At 35.6% G+C, this 17,498-nt stretch overlaps 1 protein-coding gene across 2 annotated transcripts in view; it reads left to right on the forward strand.

Annotated features, from left to right (window-relative positions):
- CRISPLD1 (cysteine rich secretory protein LCCL domain containing 1) overlaps nucleotides 1-10,361 on the forward strand; it is a 51,303-nt gene extending 40,942 nt beyond the window's left edge. For both annotated transcript variants that reach the window (XM_040262073.1, XM_040262074.1), the window contains 3 exons: nucleotides 758-833; nucleotides 6,117-6,247; nucleotides 9,255-10,361. In XM_040262073.1, the coding sequence (XP_040118007.1) occupies nucleotides 758-833; nucleotides 6,117-6,247; nucleotides 9,255-9,306 (259 nt within the window). In that variant the 3' untranslated portion in view covers nucleotides 9,307-10,361. The remainder of the gene's footprint in view (nucleotides 1-757; nucleotides 834-6,116; nucleotides 6,248-9,254) is intronic.
- The last annotated feature ends 7,137 nt before the right edge of the window (nucleotides 10,362-17,498 follow it).

A 17,498-nucleotide genomic window follows, 5' to 3' on the forward strand; every position in this document is an offset into this window, starting at 1 on the left:
GACTTCCTGATGTATCTTTCTGCTTTGAATTCACAAATTAGAAAGCTTTCTGGCTAAATTTCTTTTGAAAGAGAGAGAGGAAGGAAAAAAAAAAAAGAGAGAGAGAGAGAAAAGAAACACATTTGTGCCAAAAGCTGGAAGTGGTAAAGTAAGTAGAAGTAGTTGTGTCTGCTGTCTGGCTTCTATAATTGACCTATTTCAGAAGAAAAAAAACTATTCAGCTATAAAAAAAGAATAAAAATTTGCCATTTGCAACTACGTGGATGGACCCTGAGGGCATTATGCTAAGTTTAATAAGTCATACAGAGAAAGATAAATACGGTATGATATCACTTATATGTGAAATCTAAAAAATACAGTAAACTAGTGAATATAGCAAAAAAAGAAAGACTCATAGATACAGAGAAGAAACTAGTGGCTACCAGTGGAGAGAGGGAAGTGTGTGAGTAATACAGAGGTAGGGCATTAAAAGGCACAACCTATTATGTATGAAATGAACTACAAGGATGTATTGTATAACACAGTGAATATAACCAATATTTTATAATAACTATAAATGGATATAACCTATAAGAATTGTGTATCACCCTATTCTATACCTATAATGTATTTTATACACCATTGATACTTCAATAAGAAAATGAGTAGGGTTTAGAATTCTGAGTTTACTCTTGTGTGTGCATATCTATGGTTTTACTAATAAGAAGACTAAAATAACCAGCTACTTGGTATTTGTAAATATGTCTTTATTTTTCAGAGTATACTGTCCTCGTAACTGTATGCAGGCAAATCCACATTATGCTCGTGTAATTGGAACTCGAATTTATTCTGATGTAAGTATCCTAACTTATGTAGGTCTTGGTATTTATATATCTGGGCTTTCCTGGTAGCACAGTGGTAAAGAATCCACCTGCCAATGTAGGAGACACAGGTTTGATCCCTTGGTCGGGAAGATCCCCTAGAGTAGGAAATGGCAAGAATACTATTCTTTCCTGGAAAATTCCAAGTACAGAGGAAGGAGCCTGGTGACCTACAGTCCATGGGGTTGCAAAAAGTCAGACAGGACTAACCTGCAAGCACTAATTTATCTATCCTGCAAACATAGTCACATATATATTTAAATGTATATATTTTCATTTGTATACAAAAAAAAAGAACAGACTCTTGTGTTGATATACATAATCTCAAAAGAGTCAGTCATGAATAGCAGTGAAAATAAATATCCATATGCAAATATGCATGCATAATTTATGTTGACTAAATTTTTTTTGCATACTGTATTCTATATCAGACACCAAAATAGCTTGGATGCATCCTTGAGAAGGATAAAGCATTTTGTTTTATTTAATCTTCCTTTTGGCTTTTCAGTTTTTGAAGTATAAACTGGAAAGTTAAGAGTTTGTCAAATTTATAAACAGTTTCTCCACTGCCAAATGAGTATTTAAAAAATAGCATAGTATCAAAAACAGGTAATCGTTAAAAGACACACAAAAACAAACAAGTTGACTGTGTATTGTAATGGATGCCAGCACTGGTGTGGACCAGGAAGAGTAGCTGTCATGGCTTCAGTGTGGATAAATGGTGCTTTCCAATCCAGGTTTCAAGTGAGGTGGTAAAGAGGAGTAGTGCACATTCTAGATGGGGCAGAAGGCTTCTCCAGAGACATGGAGGTGAGAGCAAGTGAGCTGAAAGTGGGCATGGCACATTTGCCTGGGAAATCCCATGGACAGAAGAACCTGATGGGCTGCAGTACATGGGGTCGCAAAGGAGTTGGACACAAATAAGCAACTGAACTGCAGCAACAAAGCCTGTCTTATTTACAGCTTGGCACACATCAAATTGCGTGGGCATGGCAAAATCTCAAATGGTCATAGCAGGTTTGCTTATATTTGAGCTGGTGAGAATTAGAGCTAAAAGTGGCTGCAGCCAGTTTAGTGTGGGATGAAGGGAGAGATCCAGCTTTTGAGACATGTAATTGGAGAATCTAAATATTAATCCATGCTGATAAGTTTAGATTTTATGTGGCAGATGGGTTTGGAAGATCCCCTGGAGAAGGGAAAGGCTTCCCACTTCAGTATTCTGGCCTGGAGAATTCCATGGGTGACAGTCCATAGGGTTGCAAAGAGTCGGACATGACTGAGTGACTTTCACTTTCACCAATATCTCATTCAAAGAGTTTCAAAAACAAATTTAAGAAGTATATTCTTGATGCACTTATTCAATAGAATACTGTGGGAGTATGATCTGGAAAAGAGGCCTGAAATGTGTGTGTTACCCCTGTTTTTCCCTTGGTGAATTTATGTTCAGGTTTGTGTGTTTTTTTCCTAGTTCACCTTTATCCCTGAAATTATTCTCCAAATCTAAGTCTCTCTCCAGCTCCAAGTTTGCAGTCATCTTAGTAGTAGTAGTGAAAGTTGTTCAGTCATTTCCCACCTTTGCAATCCCATGGAGTAGCCCACTAGGCAACTCTGTCCATGGGGTTCTCTAGGCAAGAATACTGGAGTGGGTTGCCATTCCCTTCTCCAGGGGATCTTCCTGACCCAGGGATTGAATTCTGGTCTCCTGCATTGTGAGCAGATTCTTTACCATCTGAGCTACCAGGGAAGAATTGCAGTCTTCTTATCTGCAACTTAAATCCTGCTGGCGTCTTAATTCAGTGGTCCTCACTGTTTGTGCTTAGCTTCTTATTTCTGTTTGTAAACATCCTTTCTCTGATTTTTCTATCAAAATCATGGTCATGGTCATTCTTTACATCCTAAATTACTGCTACTTTCTCTGTAAAGAAGCTAAGTATGATGTTGCTTTTATTGAACCGTATTAGTTTCATTTTTTCCTTTTATTTAGCAATTAACAGGTTCTCATAGGTATTATAAAGTGGGTTGTCATTTCCTTCCCCAGGGATCTTCCCAACCCAGTGATTGAATCTGTGGCTCCTACATCTTGCTTTAACAGAACTTAGAACATTCAGTGATTCAGCAAACACCTTAGACAGAAAAGTTTGTTAAAAAAAATTAATTATTAGATATATATGAATGGAGAAATATAAAATCATCAGACATTTCTAAAGAAATCATTCTTCCCGAATTGTCCCTTTAAGTAAAAGAATTTAATTGTATTCATGTCTAGTGAAAATCTTTCAAAATATCCTATACGGTTTTATTCCTATAAGCCATCTATTTGATCGAGTTAAGGGTTTGTTAGCTTGAGATTATTTTTATCTTATTTCAGTGAAATGGGGTAAAATATTGTATATTATATGCAGAGTAAGTTAGAAATATAAATATTTTTATGTGCTAAGTACAGAATCAACCATTAATGAAATAATCTTCACATTCCCCCTGCAAAATACATTATCTCTTTAAAGATACAAGATATGGACAAATGAGAAATGATCTCCCAACCTCTCTCCCTTCCCCATATTTCTCTCTCTCTCTCTCTTTCCATTTATAGTGTTACAACTTGTACACCCTCTTTCTTTGAGCTTTTATTTCTCATTTGGTAGAGATAAAGTGAATTTCTGCATTCATTAAAAATGTTCCACTGATTTCACAGAGAAATTTTTTTTCTTTTTGTGATATATTAGTTCTTATAAAGTGTGACCAGGAAAAGAAAATCTCTCTGACCTTTGACCTCAAATTGGAATGCCTGCTGACTGCAGAGTTATGGGCAAAACAATAGTTTCAAACCATATTAAGTGCTTGGATTTAGTGAATGTTATATCTAAGCACTTTTATTGCCTTGGGAAAAATGCTGATAATACCCTTTTAACAGAACAGGATAAGTACTGAAATGTGTACAGAGTTACTTTTAATTCCATCTGTTATGAACCCTATTGGACATAAATATTAATTCAGTGAGGGACTTTAAATGGTGAATAAGATGATTCCTCAGAGTAAGGATTCAAGGTTTTAGATGTATGGTATTTTGTGATATAGCGAAAACACGAAAAGGATTAAACAGCTTGGCATTCGGTCTCTCTGATCTAATAAATACTGACTGATGCCGCAGAGTTCAGAGCACAGTAATAAAGCAAGGTCACGTAAGATGCACATGCCTATGTGAACTTAAAAAAGCACATTAAGTCACTCATATGTGCATAGAGATAAGAAAAGAGCACACCAGTGGGTTCAGAAAAGACCCTTGGGGCTATGGCATAGATTGCTTTATACTGAAACAGTTTAAGTGTTTCATTTTTGTGGGATTTCCTCAGGCTCTACTCAGCTATTGACAAATTTTGGTAGAACATTTGGATGAAAGCAGATATTAAAATCTACAGAAGACTTATTTGGTCAAAAGAAAAGCATTGACTTCTAGAATTAAGTTGTGTAAAAAATAAAAGTGTTTGTTGGGCCTGAAATAATTCTCTCCTTTATAGAAATTTCATCCAATTCTGATTATATAACTGGTAGAATGTGAATATAGAACTTTCCTAGTACTTCATGTCAGAATGTTCAAATCAGAGTGATAGACCTTGCACATCTAGGTAGAAGCTATGATTGTTACTTCATATTTTTCTTCTTGGGGTTATTCTTTTGGGCAGGTTTTCTCTGCATAGATTTTATTATCTAATAGGAAAAGCAACCCCATTTTTAATACATGCTTATATATTGGAAAAGGGACTATAGAGATATCCATACCTATGTGTGAGTTGTTTAAAGTCAAAACTGAATATAAATGGGGTGCAGATAATCCAGCCTGGGAACATTTGGTCAGTGACTGGAGTGGGGACTAGCAAAGGCTCAATTTTTAAAAAATATTTATTGACTGATTTGGCTACGTCAGTTCCTAGTTGTGGCACGTGGGACCCCTCTCTGCAGTACTCAGATTCTCTAGTTGTGATGCGAACTCAGTAGTTGTGGAACGTAGGTTTAGTTGCCCTGTGACATGTAGGATCTTAGCTCCCAGACTAGGGATAGAATCTGTGTCTCCCAACACTGCAAGGTGGATTCTTAAACACTGGACCACCAGAGAAGTCCCAAAGGCTGAAATTTAAGAATAATAAATAGGCCCTTGACGAGATAAAAGGAGCTAATCTGCATTTTATTGCTTGGACAATAGTATTAAAGTTTGCAGTTTCCATGGTTAGCTGGTGAAGGGATCTTATCCATTCAGCCACCCTAGAGATTGGCCTTCAGATCTCCCTTTGCTCAGCATTGGCTTTTCTTTATTTTCTGCTTTAACCTGAAATAATTTTGTTGATATTTGAATTTCTTTCAATAGGACATTTGCTTGAAACCACAGGATATCTCCAAATGGATTTGTTGTTGTTCAGTCACTAAGTTGTGTCCCACTCTTTGTGACCCCATGGACGCCAGGCTCCCCAGTCCTTCATTACCTCCTGGAGTTTGCTTAGATTCATGTCCATTGAGTTGATGGTGCCATCCAACAATCTCATCCTCTGTCACCCCCTTCTCTTGCCTTCAATCTTTCCCAGCATCAGGGTCTTTTCCAGTGAGCCGGCTCTTCAAATTCAGGTGGATGAAGTGTTGGAGCTTCAGCTTCAGCATCAGTCCTTCCAATGAATCTTTGGGGTTGATTTCCAAATCTACCTGGATTGTCATAGTACAAAATACCTTCCCTCTCCCCACCCCCAACCAAAACAAACAAACAAAACCCCAAACCCACAACTTAGCTTCAAAAAAGTTTTATATAAATGAGTCTCTAAATATTTACATATGGGTCAAGAAATAAATCACACTATTTACAAAAATACACAAACCAAGTCTTAGATCAAAATTGGCTTTAACTTTGTGAATTTGATTGAGCTTCCCTGGTGGCTCAGATGTTAAAGGATCTGCCTGCTGTGCAGGAAGACCTGGGTTCAATTCCTGGGTCAGGAAGACCCCCTGGAGAAGGGAATGGCTACCCACTCCATGGGTAGGACAGAGGATCCTGGTGGGCTACAGTTCATGGGGTTACAGAGTCGGACACGACTCATCAACTAACACTTTGTGACTTTTGAAAGATTCCTTTATGCACAAAGCATCATCCTATAGTTGCTCACTGGGAATCCATAGAGAGATGGATGTCAGTGACCTTGTGTACAATTGAAGAGAATACTGGACAAATTCAGCAGGCATTTCCTAACGATGGTGGGTTTTTCCTTGCTTCCTCAGCTGTCCAGTATCTGCAGAGCCGCTGTACATGCTGGCGTGGTTCAGAATCACGGGGGTTATGTTGATGTGATGCCTGTGGACAAAAGAAAGACTTACATTGCTTCTTTTCAGAATGGAATCTTCTCAGAAAGGTAAATTAACATATGTGTACATTTATATTTATAAACATACATATGTAATATATATATATTTATATATCATCTCTCCCTTTATGCTGGCTTTACAGCCAACCTGCATGGCTTTGAGGTTTCGTGTCTAAGCCAGTATGCTTCCTTTGCAGGCTGTAGAATTGTTGATCTTCCAGGGATGGGAGGAGCCGTAGTACCAGAGGTGCCTGTCTCCTGCAGGCTTATAAAAATCAACATGAAAATCGGATTACAAGTCAGAACCATTCGTTTGTTAACTGATCTTATAAAAAAGAAATTTCTTTCATCCTCTTTCAGATTTTCTAGATTAGTATTTATATGTAATTCTTTCTAGGTGAGCAAGGCACTGAATATTTCTCTAATCCAGTTATCTGACAAAGTATTTGACAAAAACAATGAGTCCAATTTTCTCTGGAACCAAATTCTCTGTTTGATTGGAAGTTGGATGCCTAGTATGGTATAAATGAACCCTTTCAGGTTATCCTATATTTGGCTAATTGGTATTACATATTTCAGTGGTTTGAGAAAAATGCATGTAACTTACTTTATCAAGTAATAATAAAAGTTAAGAGAAAAAACAAAAACCCTGTAGTGATTTTTCAAATCATTGGTACTTATGGAAGTAGAATTAAGTCTGTGCATTTTGTATAGATACAGGAAAATTCCTAACTTTTAAACATTTACTGAATTCTTCAAGGGTTTGTTTGCACATATGGTAAAGTTTTTCTAAAGAACACCAAAGGACGTGCCATGCAGGTTATCTGGATTGCCTTCACATAAGCATCTGGGTGCCATTCTTCATCAAATGACAGCTTTGTGTTTAGCATCTAGTTTCCAATGAGACTGTATCAAGAGGCTATTGTTAAGAAGTTGACTTCTCAACAACCTGGCTTATCTGGCTCTCCCTAGAGTACTAACTTACTGTTTCTTAAATATGAACAAAATTGAAATTGTATTGCCATCATACTTACTAATATTTTTAACATTTATGGTTTCAAGAAAAAACTTCATGAGGAAATTTAATGGTCAAACATGGAATATCCTAAGAATTTCTTCAATAAAATGTTAACAGGCTCATTCTCTACACCCTTTCCCCATCTGTCACCCTCTCTCTACTTGATATATCATATCATATATATATATATATATTTAGTTATTTATATATGTTATATAAAGTATATTAGGGCTTCCCTGGTGGCTTAGATGGTAAAGCATATGCCTGCAATGTGGGTGACCCAGGTTCGATCCCTGGGTTGGGAAGATCCCCTGGGGAAGGGAAAGGCCACCCACTCCAGTATTCTTGCCTGGAGAATCCCATGGATAGAGGAGCCTGGTGGGCTATAGTCCTTGAGGTCACAAAGAGTAGGACATGACTGAGTGACTGTCACTTCACTTCAAAGGAGATTGAGTTAAAGAGAATGATAATGCAGTTTTATATGCTAAATTGAGTAATGTGATCTCATTCACCTATCATATTTTAAAAATTTATTTAAAAACAATAAGATAGATGATATCCTAAGAAAACTGAGACTATTTTTGAACACCTACCATGAATTTTCCAGATGCTGTTGGCCCTTTAAGTATATGAACTTGGCTCCACCAGTACCCATATAAAGTTGGTTTTATAAACTCTGATTTACAGATATGTTAATTGAGGCTCATAGAGGTTAAATGATTTGCCCCAGTTCATATAACTAATCAGTCTCAGAAATCAGATTCATCACTAGTTTTGTAAGTTCAGAAATAGCACATTTTTCCAGTTTATCAGTTTGTACAAAGACGCTTTCTAGGGCCTTTTGTCAATTTGTTTCCTACAAATAAAAATGCCTTTCAGTTAGCCATATGCTTGTATGCAAAACCTGCTGTGTGTGTGTGTTATTGTGTAATGTGGTGTTTGCACACTTCTAACATTCTTTTCTTCATTTTAAAATTCTCCCCTTTTGTAGTACACGAATACATATATTTAAAAAATTGCATTTTGTATCCCCATAGCATTTATTGTATTTATCTCTAAAAGCTTTTTTGTATTGTTTAGAAAATAAACTTTTATGCAAAAGTATAGACTTCAAAAGTTTAAATTTGATTAGAATAAATGATGATTAATGGTTTTAGCTTGAGGCATTTAAGCAAAACATACCCTGATTAATGTTGTCAAAGAGCATATAAATAATTTATTAAAGAGTAAAAGGAATGATTCTGCATTGCTTTGAAGTTCTATTTTAAAATATTTCTGAAAAGAGATTGAGTGATTTATGTTTGTGTTCGTGTTTCCATTTTGGTGAAAAAATACTTAGAACCTTCCAGACTTGACCATTAAATTTCCTAAGATTTGTTTTAAACCGTATATGTTAAAAATATTAATAAGTATGCCAGCTACATAGGGCTTCCCAGCTGGCTCAGTGGTAAAGAATCTGCCTGCCTAATGCAGGAGACAAAGGAAATGCGGGTTTGATCCCTGGGTTGGGAAGAACCCCAGGAGACGGGAATGGTAACCCACTCTAATATTCTTGCCTGGGAAATCCCATGACAGATGAGCCTGGTGGGCTACAGTCCATGGGGTCCCGAAGAGTCAAACACAACTGAGTGACTGAACACCAACACCACAAACTTTTAACCCTGCCAGTCAGTTGTAAACCTGGATCTTAGTATTTCCCTAGTAGAATGGCTTAAGAACTGCTGAACTCTGCTTTATTGGAACTGAAGGTGGTAATGTATGAAAACATGACCTGGAATCTCTGAAGTTTAATATAAAGTACCAATATTACTTCTGTGCACCTTAAATTTCTTTAGTAAACTTGTATCCAGCATATGATTTAAAGAATTATGTCATCCCCACTCAAGCTTTCCAAGAACTATAAATTATAGTAGTTTTGAGAAAGATGACCATCTGGATTCACAGAGCTGTTTTATTGACTGTCATAAGAAAGCATGATTTGTTTGAAGGATTATGCATGGAGATGACATCAGTGTACTTTGTGTATTTTTTTTGCAGCTTACAGAATCCTCCAGGAGGAAAGGCATTCAGAGTATTTGCTGTTGTGTGAAACGGAACAGTTGGAAGAGGGTTGTAAAGACTATTCCAAATACCGCGTTTCTTAAGTTTGTATAAAACTGTAACATTACTGTACAGAAGATATCAGCTATTTTCAGTCCCCCAAAAGGGCCAAATGCATATAAATCTTGATAGACTACATCTGTAAAATAAAACATGGGACATTATTAGCTTTGGGAAAAATAATGAATATGTAATGGTTTTAGAAATCCTGTGTTAAATATTGCTATATTTTCTTAGCAGTTATTTCTACAGTATTACATAGTCATAATTATTCTACATTTCATATATTATGTTATATGGTGCTTTGTATATGCCACTAGTAAGATGAAACTAAATATTGAATGTGAATGGTCCTCAGAAGATCACCTGGTGCATTTAAAAACAATAATAAAAATGGTAACTCTAAGGATGAAAAAGATTTTATTTTACCAGGTTCAGTGCTATGATTACCTACTTCATATAATATCAAATAACTTTCAATGAAATACCTGTATAGTTTTTCTCTTCTATTAAGTTTAGGTATATAGAATATTAAATCCTGATGTTGCACTTATTTTATATAAAATAATTTCTTAATATCCAAGTGAATCTGTTAAAATGTTTGATTCCTTGGCAATGACCTTAATAGTAAATGGAATTATGTCAGAGTAGTGGTAGGAAATCATTTCTAGTGATCCTATAATAGATTAGGATTAAGCATGGGCCACCAGAGCCTTCTATGTATTGTTCAAACTGAGGTCACACATTTATAGTGTTATCCTGGCAAATACTCCTGCAGGCCAGGAAGTATAATAGCAAAAAATTGAACAAAGATGAACTAATGTATTGTATCACCATTGCCACTGATTTTCTTACTGGCAAATGGCCTTGTGTATAAATGTTGCCATATTATTGTATCTGTAATGGTGATGTATTTGTTTGTATGGAAAATGTATTGTGCTTTAAGACTAAAAAACTGTAAAATGTTAATTTTGGTTATTTTTTTCTGCTGGTGAATCTACTCTTTCCCTGTAAACATATTAAAATTAATCATGTTTCAAAGTATTTTCTTTAGTCTGTTTTGTATCCTTATTTTGATTTAGAAATTATCTTCAGTTGGCAAAATTATGTGAATCTTTTAAATTAAGGTTATTGACATTAATCTAAGCAACACCCCTCATACCAGCTGTCCTCAAAGTCACTGTGATTATTTAGGTATTTGTGAAAGAGAAGACAGACGATCGTATATTATATATTTAGAAGCATTATATCACGGGAAAATTTTGGAAAAAAAATAAAAGGATTTTAAGTCAAAAGGAAAGAATTCGAAAGATACAAAGTATTTACAAAAAATTGACAACAAATGCTTCAAATATTTTTAGAAGGGAAATGAGTAGACATTTAGGAACAGATAAAAGAGAGATAAATTACATGCAGGGATCAGAGAAAGCAAGAGAGCTGAATAATACCAAAAATGGAAAGAAAAGAAGGGCTCATATAAATAGCTGCTGAAGAGCGAATGATGAAGAAACTAACATCATGATCAGTTATCAAATATTGGCTGTGAATTGGTTCAAAATATAGGTAATCAAAAAGTATCCATTTATTAAGAATTTAAAGCAAATTTTATAGGATTATCTTTTATCTGAAAGACACATACACCTTCTTAAATATAAATTGTAAACTTCAGTCAGATTCAGCTTCTGTTCCTCACTCCTTCCCCCAAGCAGGGACACTGCATCAATTCTGTCACTGTAAAAATTTTTATATTTGACTCTGGTTTAGCTACTCATCAGTTTTCTGTACCGTTGCAGTGTTTCCATGAGGAGCCTTTTCATTTGGTTCCTCTCCATTCTTTCTCAGTACATCATTAATTTTTTACTGTAATTTCTCTCTTCCATAGACTCCATTATTTAAGAAAACCAAATCATCTTATAAAAGCATTTAATCCCCTCATATCTTGCTCCCTATCTGTGCTCTTCTACACAGGGTGTGGCCTGGAGTAAGTTATACCCCGTTTTATGCTTCCCTGATAGCTCAGTCGGTAAAGAATCCACCTGTAATGCAGGCGATCCCAGTTCAATTCCTGGGTAGGGAAGATCTGCTGGAGAAGGGACAGGCTACTCACTCCTGGATTCTTGCGTAGAGAATTACGTGGACTGTATAGTCCATGAGGTTGCAAAGAATCACACATGACTGAGTGACTTTCACTTCACTTTCATGCTTCAATTACCTCACGTGAAAAATGGGACAAATAATACCTCATAGAGATTGCTCTAAGAATTAATTGATATGTCATGTATAACCTACTTAAAAGAACATTAAACAATATGTGGTCAATATGTTAGTTGACTAACATATGTTAGCTATACATTAGTTTTTATCACTAGTATTTTTATAATAATACTTGTTATTTAGGTTGGTGAAACTATGCATCTGTCATAATATAGTACTGATCCTTCAGCACTTAACGTGAAATACTCCAGGAATTTTTCTGCAACTGTCTTGGTAAGAATAAAATAATGCTCTCTAATAGGCCTTTTTAATTTAACCATATTCATTTTACAATTTTGCCTTGTATTTAGCTCTTCAAATTTTAGGATAATCTCCTGAAAATGGTGATACTCTTAACCTGTCTCTCTACTCCTGAAACAGTATATGTCCTCTATAAACAGTCAGTATTAATGAATGACTATTTCAACAATCCCAAATTTAATTCTTGATTATGTAAGTAGACGTGCATGTTAGCTGAGCAGCAGATAAAATATTAAAGCTAATTAAAATAGTTTATTGATAAAACATTCTAAATGTGGACTTAAAACAGAGGTAATGCTTATATAGTAGTATTATTTTAGCTTTCAAAGTTTACCAGACCACATGTTAACTATTACTTTAATATTCTTCATCTAATACAAAACATTTGTGCATTTCAAGTGGAATAAAGTAGTCAAAATTTTTTTTCTCTCCTAAATATGTTGATAAATTATATGTTTTATGTTTTTCTATTTCACTATTGTAATTTGAAGTCTTGACTTTAGCATTTCTACAATGTTCTTAGAAGAAATATAAACTCTTTTGAAGAACATGGTGACCTAAGCAAAGAAATACATCTATAATTTTTACAAATATGCCAACTTCTAATTTGGGGTTTCAGCTAATTTATTGCACACAGAATTACACTGTTTATGTTGATTTAAAACCCTTATCTGATGTGGTATTTCATCCCTGGCACCATACTATTTAGGAGCTGAAGAAATAGTTTAGTGAAATTATCTGAACCTTTTTCACTAATTCATCCGAATTAAAGGCTAAATTATATGCTTGAGATTTTTAAAAGACAAACTTTTTAGAAATCTACCATTTTGCTTAGCAGTTAGATATTCTCATTTCTTCTTATTCTCCAATCCCTGCCATAGTCTGCAAAATAATCAGAGTGTATACAATGCTGATAAGCAAATATCTTTGTACTAGATCATTAAATTGTGAAAACTAATTTTTCAGCAATTGCTGAAATATATTCTAGTTGAAACTCTAATTGTCAACTATATTTATGACTACACTGATGAAGGTGAAAACAGAGGGCCTACCCAAGACTGCATCTGATAAGCTCAATTTTAGAAAGAGAAATGCATGTAAGATGAAATAGAAATCAGGAATACATATTTAAAACGGTATGGGTCGACGTAAAATAACTTTAAAAATGTTAAGTCCCAGCCTGACTGAGATCTTTTGTGGTTGTTCAGTTGCTCAGTTGTGTCCGACTCTTTGCAACTCAATGGACTGTATGCAGCATGCCACGCTCCTCTGACTTCCACTATCTCCCAGAGCTTGCTCAAATTCATGTCCACTGATGCTATCTAATCATCTCACTCTCTGCCACCCCCTTCTCCTCCAGCCTTCAATCTTTCCCAGCATCAGGATCTTTTCCAATGAGTCAATTCTTCGCATCAGGTGGCCAAAGTGTTGGAGATTCAGCTTCAGCATCAGTCCTTCCATTCAGGGTTAATTTCCTTTAGGATTGATTGGTTTGATCTTCCTGTCCAAGGGGCTCTCAAGAGTCTTCTCCAGCACCACAGTTCGAAAGCATCAATTCTTCAGTGCTCAACCTTCTTTATGGTCCAACTCTCTCATCCATACATGACTACTGGAAAACCATAGCTTTTACTATAAAGACCTTTGTCAGCAAAGTGATGTCTCTGCTTTTTAATATGCTGTCTAGCTTTGTCATAGCTATTCTTCCAAGTAGCAAATATCTTGTAATTTCATGGCTAGGGTCACTTATGCTAAAACAAATATTTTTTTTAAGTCATATGAGAACAACTTCGTTAGTAACAATACAATGAAAAACAGAAATAAATAAAAGAACAAAAAATAGCACCCCTCCCTGCCTAGCCCCCAGGAAGCTTTCTGCTTTCATTCATTCCAGGGGAAGGAATAAACTGTATTGAGCTCTAATAGTGTGTTAGAAACACTGCTTTACATTTCATATATATTATTTGATTCTCACAACAAACTTGTGAGGCAAGATTACTTTTCCAAATTTATGTATCAGAATGCAGATTCCGAAAGATTATATAACTTATCTCCATGAGAACTCTCCAAAGTTACAAGGACTTTATTTCAGATATTAATGAACTAATTCAATCATTTTAAATCAAATTTATTGCGGTGTAGTTTAAGAAGATGTTTGCACTTATTGACAGCTTCCCAGGTGGGGCTAGTGGTAAAGAACCTGTCTGCCATTGCAGGAGATGTAAGAGGCGTGGGTTCAATCCATGGGTCGAGAAGATCCCTCTGGAGGAGGAAATGGCAAAACACTCCAGTATATATCTTTCTCTTTTCTTTCTTTATCTTTTTTTATTGAAGCATAATTGCTTTACAGAATTTTGTTGTTTTCTGTCAAACCTCAATATGAATCAGCCATAGGTATACATATATCCCCTCCCTTTTGAACCTCCCTCCCATCTCCCTCCCCATCCCCCCCATCTAGGTTGATACAGAACCCCTGTTTGAGTTTCCTGAGCCTTACAGCAAATTCCCATTGGCTATTTATTTTACATATGGTAATGTAAGTTTCCATGTTACTCTTTCCATATATCTCACCCTCCCCCCATGTCCATATGTCTATTCTCTATGTCTGTTTCTTCCTTGCCACGCTGTAAATAAATTCTTCAGTGCCATTTTTCTAGATTCTGTATATGTGCATTAGAATACAATATTTATCTTTCTCTTTCTGACTCACTTCACTCTGTATAATAAATTCTAGGTTCATCCACCTCATCAGAACTGACTCAAATGTGTTTCTTTTTATGGCTGAGTAATATTCCATTGTGTATATGTACCACAACTTCTTTATCCATTCATCTGTTGATGGGCATCTAGGTTGGTTCCATCTTCTAGCTATTGTAAATAATGCTGCAATGAACAATGGGATACATGTGTATTTTTCAACCCTGGTTTCCTCAGGGTATATGCCTAGGAGTGAGATTGCTGGGTCATATGGAGGTTTTATTCCTAGCATTTTTTCACAGAACTAGAACAAAAAATTTCACAATTCATGTGGAAACACAAAAGACCCTGAATAGCCACAGCAGTCTTGAGAAAGAAGAATGGAGCTGGAGGAATCAACCTTCCTGACTTCAGATTATACTACAAAGGTACAGTCATCAAGACAGTATGGTACTGGCACAAAAACAGAAATATAGACCAACAGAACAAGATAGAAAGCCCAGAAGTAAACCTATGCATTTATGGGTATCTTATTTTTGACAAAAGAGGCAAGAATATACAATGAGGCAAAGACAGCCTCTTCAATAAATGGTGCTGGGAAAACTGGACAGCTACATGTAAAAGAATGAAATTAGAACACTTCCTAACACCACACACAAAGATTAATTCAAAATGGGTTAAAGACCTAAATGTAAGACCAGAAACTGTAAAACTCTTAGAGGAAAACATAGATAGAACACTTGATGACGTAGATCAAAGCAAGATCCTCTATGACCCACCGCCTAGAGCAATGGAAATAAAAACAAAAGTAAATAAGTGGGACCTGATTAAACTTAAAAGCTTTTGCACAGCAAAGGAAACTATAAGCAAGTTGAAAAGACAACCCTCGGAATGGGAGAAAATAATAGCAAATGAAACAACTGACAAAGAATTAATTTCCAAAATATACAAGCAGCTCATACAACTCAATACCAGGAAAACAAATAACCCAATCAAAAAGTGGGGAAAAAGAACTAAACAGACATTTCTCCAAAGAAGATATACAGATGGCCAACAAACACATGAAAAGATGCTCAACATCGCTCATTATTAGAGAAATGCAAATCAAAACCACAATGAGATATCACTTCACACCAGTCAGAATGGCCATCATCAAAATCCCTACAAACAATAAATGCTGGAGAGGGTGTGGAGAAAAGGGAACACTCTTGCACTGTTGGTGGGAATGTAAATTGATACACTATGGAAGACAGTATGCAGATTCCTTAAAAAACTAGGAATAAAGCCACTCTAGTATTCTTGCCTAGAGAATGCCATGGAGAGAGGAGCCTGGTGGGCTACAGTCCATGGAGCCACAAAAAATTGGACACGACTGTTGCGACTTAACATGCATTTATTATATACTTTGATGAGTTGTATTAGTTTCCTAATCCTGCTGTAATGAAGTACCACAAAATGAGTGGTTTAAGCAAAAGAAATTTATTGCTGAAACTTAGTCACAGTTCTGGAGACTAGAAGTCCCAGATCAAGGTTCTGGCAGGGCCATGCTCCCTGTGAATGCTCCAGGGAATGACTTGTTCCATGTCTCCCTTCTATCTTCTGTTCATTTGATGACACTCGTGCATTTCCTTGGCGTGTGGCATAAACCCAACATACACATGACATCTCCTTTGTGTGTGCATGTGTCCAAATTTCCCTTTTAATAAGTACAGAAGTCATCAACAATGACCTCATCTTAACTGATGACATCAGCAATGACTATTTCCAAATAAGGTACCACATTCCTAGTACTGAGGATTAAGATTTAAATGTGAATTTTGGAGGACACAATTAAACTACAGGAGTGTTGACAAATGTATACACTTGCATTTACTACCATCATAAGTAGATATAAAACATTTCCATATCCCTCCTGCCAATTTTGTGGTGCTTATTCCCAGTCAATCGGCCAAATGCCCCCAGATTCAGCAATCATCAAGAATAGATTTAACTTCTCTAGGGTTTCATATAACTATAATTATCTATGTAGTATATACTACTTCATGTCTGGCTCCTTTTGCTCTGCATGTTTGTAAGATTTATTCATGTTGCTACATTCATCAGTAGTTTTTCACTTTTAATCATTGAATAGTACTCTATTGTATGAATATCCATCAATTCATTTATCCATTCATCTACTGCAGATGAATGTTCCATGTTTTAGGTAACAAATGACGCTCAGGTACAAGACTTTGCCTATACACATATTTCAATTTCTCTTAGATACACAGGTAGCAAAATTTCTGGGTTACCTAACAAATATGTGTTTAAATGATTTCTGTCCCAATTTTTTCACAGTGGTTGTACCATTTTACTGTCCCACAAGTAATGTAGGAGAGCTCTTGGTTGCTCTGCTTGTTTGGCAAACTTGATTATATTTAATCTTTCTAATTTTATCTGTTCAACACACATGTAATCCTCTCTCAATTATTGTGGTTTTATTTTGCATTTACCTGATGAATGATGTTGAGATTTTTTTCATGTGCCATTTATTGCAACTCAGTGAAGTGTCTATTCAAAACTTTTGCCCATTGAAAAATCAGATTGGTTATCTTTCTATGACTGAATTATAGCAATTTTTTATATATCCTGGATACAAGGCTTTTGTCATATACATACAAGGATATATATCTTAAAGTATATATATATATGTGTGTATATATAGACACACATACATATATATTTTACTTTTTGAATGTTTTGTGGAAAGCAGAAAATATAAATTTGATGGAGTCAAACTTACTCTAGATGTTCTCCAAAAGTCCTTATTTTGCTTTAATTTTTAAAATTATTTTCACTGGATATAAAATTATGCATTCACGATTGTTTGCCTTCATCATTTTAAAGATGTCATGTCATTGACTGCTTCTGGCTTAACATATTTTCTGAGGAGTTTTTTGTGGTCATTTCTCTGCATAACGGTTCTTTTTTCTT

The sequence above is a fragment of the Oryx dammah genome, unplaced genomic scaffold (genome assembly GCF_014754425.2).
Source record: "Oryx dammah isolate SB20612 unplaced genomic scaffold, SCBI_Odam_1.1 HiC_scaffold_19, whole genome shotgun sequence".
Lineage (NCBI taxonomy): Eukaryota > Metazoa > Chordata > Mammalia > Artiodactyla > Bovidae > Oryx > Oryx dammah.